Source organism: Seriola lalandi, unplaced genomic scaffold (genome assembly GCF_002814215.2).
Source record: "Seriola lalandi dorsalis isolate HSWRI2012SDOR001 ecotype SW California unplaced genomic scaffold, Sedor1 jcf7180002054905, whole genome shotgun sequence".
Taxonomy (NCBI): Eukaryota; Metazoa; Chordata; class Actinopteri; order Carangiformes; family Carangidae; genus Seriola; species Seriola lalandi.
In genome coordinates this window covers 211,501-217,227 of record NW_019525457.1, presented here as the reverse complement: position 1 = coordinate 217,227, position 5,727 = coordinate 211,501, and the positions used below count along the sequence as shown (strand labels likewise).

General features: G+C 46.1%; 1 protein-coding gene across 4 annotated transcripts in view; it reads right to left on the bottom strand.

Moving 5' to 3' along the window:
• Positions 1 to 329: 329 nt before the first annotated feature.
• The window catches only part of LOC111672894 (mechanosensitive cation channel TMEM63B-like), a 24,625-nt gene continuing 19,227 nt past the window's right edge, over positions 330 to 5,727 (bottom strand). For 2 of the 4 annotated variants that reach the window (XM_023430473.2, XM_087169660.1), the window contains 8 exons: positions 5,602 to 5,688; positions 5,453 to 5,518; positions 4,709 to 4,871; positions 4,404 to 4,509; positions 3,657 to 3,824; positions 3,377 to 3,492; positions 3,218 to 3,301; positions 330 to 2,744 (listed from right to left, as the gene is read on the bottom strand). In XM_023430473.2, coding sequence (XP_023286241.1) covers positions 2,535 to 2,744; positions 3,218 to 3,301; positions 3,377 to 3,492; positions 3,657 to 3,824; positions 4,404 to 4,509; positions 4,709 to 4,871; positions 5,453 to 5,518; positions 5,602 to 5,688 — 1,000 coding nt within the window. In that variant the 3' untranslated portion in view covers positions 330 to 2,534. The remainder of the gene's footprint in view (positions 2,745 to 3,217; positions 3,302 to 3,376; positions 3,493 to 3,656; positions 3,825 to 4,403; positions 4,510 to 4,708; positions 4,872 to 5,452; positions 5,519 to 5,601; positions 5,689 to 5,727) is intronic. The other 2 variants (XM_087169661.1, XM_087169662.1) reach the window with 2 other exon arrangements.

Genomic DNA, 5,727 nt, shown 5'->3' with positions numbered 1-5,727 from the left:
GCCAAATAGAAACAAGAAGCTGCTTCTGTCTGAAATCAAAGATCAGTGTTTCAGAAAGTCGACGGTTATCTGCCGTCATTACCGCTGTAAACTAGAAAGACTGACTGTCATAGCAACAGTGACTAATTAACAGGTTAATTTCTGAGCTCACAACGCTCTGAAGAACAAAGGTTGACCTGGGTAACCACCACGTATACATGACTGTGTAGTTAAAAGCAAGTATGAGCTTTGAAACATCCTCACACTCAGAGAACGGAGATCAGCAGAATGAAGTGAACGTGGCGAAGAATTAACAGGCTAAACATGACAAAGCAGGCGGACACGCATCATTACACACCACAACGGATCATGAGAAAGTGAGGTTTGAAAATATGCTGCATCAGAGCCGCAGCTGAAACCTTTAACATGACAATTTCAGTTCAGACACATCACAGGATGAAGAGAAATCATTGTTCTGCTCTGTGTGTCCAGCAGAGAGCAGTCCAGGACATGTTTAGCCTAGCTTAGCACAAAGACCGTAAACTGTTAGCCTAGCACCTTCAAAAGAGAAAAATCTTCCAACAAATCCCGAGCACTACTCAGAGACATTTTGTTCTCTGAGTTTCATTTAATAAAGATTTACTGAAGAGGGTAAAAACTCTGAGCTAACAAAGTCTCGAGAAGCAGGTCACACGCCAACAGAGCTGTATCTGACATACAGCTAATAAGCTACGATAGCTTCTATCATTCTGGACTCAAAGGTCAAAGGTCAGCTGTATCAGTGGCTGTTGCTTAACGGCACAAATTTGTGGGTCAAAAAAAGATTTGAGCACATTTTCTTTGCTCTTGTGAGCAGTCGTGTTAGCTTGCAAGCTAGTCACCAATCCATCCATTGGCTAGAGCTAGTGGTGAAGAAGCTAACTCTAAGCTAACTGGGCTAAGAAGCTAATATTTGGATCTTAATATCAAACTGTGCTAACTGATAGCTTTAGAGACACAGATGCTAACAAGAAGAGACAACATGGTGGGAGAGTGATTTCTTTTCTCTTTTGATGGAGCTAACAGTCTCTCCCAGTCTTTGTGCTAAGCTAGGCTAAGACAAACTGCACCTCTCTCTGTGATGGAGAAACAGATCTTAGTGAGCGTTCAGGTTTGAACTGCAGCAGTGACATGATTCATGTTCTTTCCAAACTCAAACATTTCGTACCAAACTGAAGGAAAACATTGAGTCAAACTGATTGAACAGACGACCAGTCTGAGGAGCCAGATGTTAGCCAGATGTTATGGTGTTTTTGGTTACCTGGTGATGTTGAACCCTTCATGATGCAGGTTGGTGTAAAATAAGTTACCCCACACACACACACACACACACACACACACACACAGAAAACATTTTCCCTTGAGAGTCCTGACAGCTTCAGGCGTTGAGGGTAGACCGTCTTGACGAAAAGCGCTGCTCTTCTGCGTCTACCTGAGCTCAAACTACTCGACTGCTGCTGCTGCCGGACGAATCAGAGCGTCTTCACAAAGTTCTCCCCATGAATGAAAAGTGTTTTGATTGATAAACCTACACAGACACAAACTCCCCCGTTCCCTCAGTCAGGTGTTCATGATTTAAGGTAGTTCAGGTGAAATCAAAACCGAGAAAGGAAAGCATCCTCGTGTCGAGTCCGGGTTGTTCATCGGCAGAGGAGTGGTCCAACTGAAGCGGAAAGCCCAAAACATGAATCCAGCAGGTAGAAGGATGCGCTGCCGACACTGAGGTGGAGATCAGGTGAGTTCGTCGGCCACTTCAGTCCGGTGATGGATGACATTGTCCGAAAGTGGCGACGTTGTTAATCCAGACAGCACTTTGAACAACATGCAGTGAAAGCTTGGCAGATCAAAAAAAACCCAAAACTTCCAGGTGATGTGTTGAACGTACCAGCAAAATCCAAGACCCACGGGTTCCACGAAAAGAAAGAGGAGAACGTCGAACAGGGAAAGGAGACTGCGATGCGTCTGCGTAAGCGAGGCTTCTACCACTACAAGAGCTTGGCGAGTTATTTAGCACTCCGTTAGCGGAGGACGGCGGCAACGGCGGGGGTTTGTTTGGAGGCATCTACCAGGCTGAGGAAAAACACAGCGTCAGCATCAGCTTTGACCCCTCGGTCGAGTCCCGGCGACCTGCGGTGGGATCAGGAGTCAAGACACGAATGCGAACGAACAAAATTCAGCCCAGGCACGAATTTTTAAACCCTGTCCCCCTCCCCCAGAGAAAAAACAAACACAAAAAAAAAACTTTTGGCTTTGTGATTATGTACAGTGACTTCCTGTGAAACAGTTTGATGTCCATCAAGTTTCCACAGACGTGCAGGACTGGATGTTGGCGACCCAGCGCCGGCGTCAAAGGTCAGGGTCAAGTCTTCGAGCCAGGAGGAGGTGGAGCTAACCGTATCAGTCTATTTGTATGTCGGTATGTGTGTAGTGATTCTTTAGTCAGCTTTATTTTCCAAATGTTGTGTGGGTATGGACCCTCAACTAGCTCCGCCCCCTCCCTCTGGCTCCACCTCCAGCTACTGGTGGACCTCGTTGGCGATCAGACTGTCCTCCCCTGACTGGAAATCCGCCTCGTTGATGCTGTTCCCTCCGTTCAGCATCTCCTCGTCCTGAGACGACCCGCGGTCCTCCTCGCCGCTGCCCCCGCCCGGCTCGTCCGAGTTTGGGTCCTGGAGCACCTGAGCGATGTACATCTGCTGCTGCTGCTGCTGCTGCTGCTGCTGCTGCTGCACCACACAAAACCACAGCACCCAGGTTAACCAGCAGGAGGAGACAAAACACCGAGTTCACAGCATCCTAACTCGTCCTGGGAATCGAACCTCACTGACTGTGACGGAAAACACCACAGATACCAAAAGGCGGCATCAGCGTCGAGACTCTCTCTTCGCTTCCTGACGTAAATCATTTGTATCTTATAACAAAGACAAAGGTCGGCTACATGTGAACTCAGGTGTGCTGAGATTTTTATGGCGGTTCAGTGATGTTACACCTCAGGACACTACGAACAGACTAGACCTACACTGATGATGAAGACCAATGACACTGTCAAAAGCTCCATAACATATAAAATAAGAGGACCTTCAGTTGAGATTGTTTAAACTCAAGAATTAAAACTTCCTCGTTAACAACCTCATAAACTCAACAACTAGTCTAATGTGTGAGCGAGCAAACAAACCAGGAACGAGTTAAATCCACTCACCTGAGACTTGGTGGTCGGGGAGGACGAGGGACGAGCCGGACGTCCGTTCTCAACCGTGTCCACGTCGGTCTCCTTGGTGTCGATCTGAGACACAGACAGAGTGAGACAGTGAACAGAAGCGTTCATGTGACTGAACCTGTGACGGACCGGCTGCTGTACCTTGTAGTTGTGAGCACTGAGATACTTGAAGTGTCCGAAACAGACGTGGGACAGGCAGACCACGATGGTGACGATCAGCACCACCAGAGTGAACATGGAGGTCGGCGTCTTGAAACCTGACGGCACATTAGCATCAGTTAGCATCCGACAACGAGCCCTCACGCACCGATACACCTGCCTCAACTAATTGATTTGGACTCGACTGACTTGAGACTGAAAAGGACATTGATCAAGTAGAAAAGGTGGTTTAGTGGTACGTCCAACAGGGGGCGGGGCTTACCTGTGCGTACGGTGGAGAAGAAGAGGAGCCAGAAGAGGCAGAGGATGGGCGCAGCCACCACCTGGGTGACGGCTCCGGAGTGGATCTTCTTGTCCAGCTTGGAGGGCAGGTAGGCGTAGTACATGTTGTACCGGTCCACCAGGTGTTTCAGCAGCATGTACATCAGACCTGCAGGGGCACAAGTGAGCTGCTTAGTCAGGACGTCCCACAGATGACTCAATATATCTGATCCGGGTTGTCACTGACTGGACTTGTGTGGACTGATCTGTGTGTGTGTGTGTGTGTGTGTGTGTGTGTGTGTGTCTGAACTGATTTGCACCAAACCAGGTGAAGGATCATGGACCAGGAAATAAACCATTAGATTTTGGTGCTGATCCAGTTAAAGCAGCAAATTCTTTATCACTTTCCTCACTTTGAGAGATCAAACATTTTTCTACAACTTTGTTTATTTCTGAGTAAATCACGTTTGGATCTGGATCTAAAAGTCAGACATATTGATGGTGTTGGTGCAGATCCGGATCATGATCCAGATGTTTGTTGGGTCATGGTGGAGGTCTGGACTCAAGTTTGGATCATATCAGCTGACTGAGACTCGTCTTGACTTTCTTCACTCTGAGATCTTTGTCATGTGTACTCAAATGTACATACATATAATATGGTATACTATAGTAACAGTATACAGTATATACATGTCTGTACTGTAATACTGCGTGACAGCTGTGTCGCTGCAGGGCGGCTGAGACTGACCGAAGGGGACGATGATGGGGCAGGTGATGCTGTAGGCCATCACAACCGTGAAGACGTTCATCATCCAGGCGTAGGCTGCTCCGAACTGGAACTCATAGGCCTGGTGCTGAAGGGACGACACACCACGCTTTAATACAGTCACAGCAGCGCCACCACGAGGCGGCCATGTTGAGTAACACCAGGAGAAGACACAACTTTACTGTCAGATTCAGATGTCCACATAAAGACAACAGACACAGAAACAATGGAGGACTTGGACGTGATCTGGTTGTGTTAAAGTGATCTGCGTCCGTGTCCGTCCTCACCCTCTTGACGTTGCGGCGGTCGGCGGCGGAGCGAGCCAGGCACAGCCGGATCATGTACATGAGCAGACCGGGGATCCGCAGCAGGTCCATGGCGTTCCCGATGAACGCAGAGGCGATGACGTAGTTCACGAAGAACGCTCCGTTATCTGGCAGGAAGACGCACCTGAAGGGGACACAGCGGACAAGAACGTCCTTCAAATGACTGATCAATAACTGATCATTTATTAATGGATCATACCTGCAGGGACACCGAGCTGTTTCAGAATAAGAGCACCTGAACAAAAGCTTCACATACAGTTATCACCTCATATGACAGAAGTTCAGGACGGCTAATATTAATTATTCATTTAAAAACGTAATTATATATTTAAAATGCTTAAATGTTTATTTGGATTTCTTACATTTTAAATCTAATTAAATAAGAAAAAAATCAAATGTTCATTTAGATTTTTGTTTAAAATACATAGTTACAACTAAAAAAATAAACAAACAATAAAAAAAAAAATAAAATCATATGAATGTGATTGTTTAGAGTAAACTGAAAATTAAGATTTCATTAGAATTTTAAAATAATTTTTCATTTTAACATGAAAATCAAAATTAAACTTTTAAAGATTTAATTCAAAACTTAAAATGGAAATGTGCTTTTAATGTTTAAAGTCATAAATCATATGCACACAAATGTAAATGTGGTTAAATGATACACACACACTACTACACTGTGATAAACTAAAAATCACTCACTCAAATCTGACTTTAGCATCAGCCAGGAACTTCCTGTCAAAGAGCCAGCGGAAGAAAACGTCCAGACTGGAGGAGACAGAGACACGTTAGCGAGGACAACAGAGGTCAAAGGTCACTCAGGATTCTTACAGTCCAGCTGTTTTTATCACCTGCTCAGTCCGAGAGACGGCAGCAGCAGAACCATGAAGATCAGGAAGGTGTAACATTTGTGCATCGTGGTTCTGTTTTCTCCAGACCTGTGGACACACAGAGTGGGTGGGATCAGGGTGGGATCA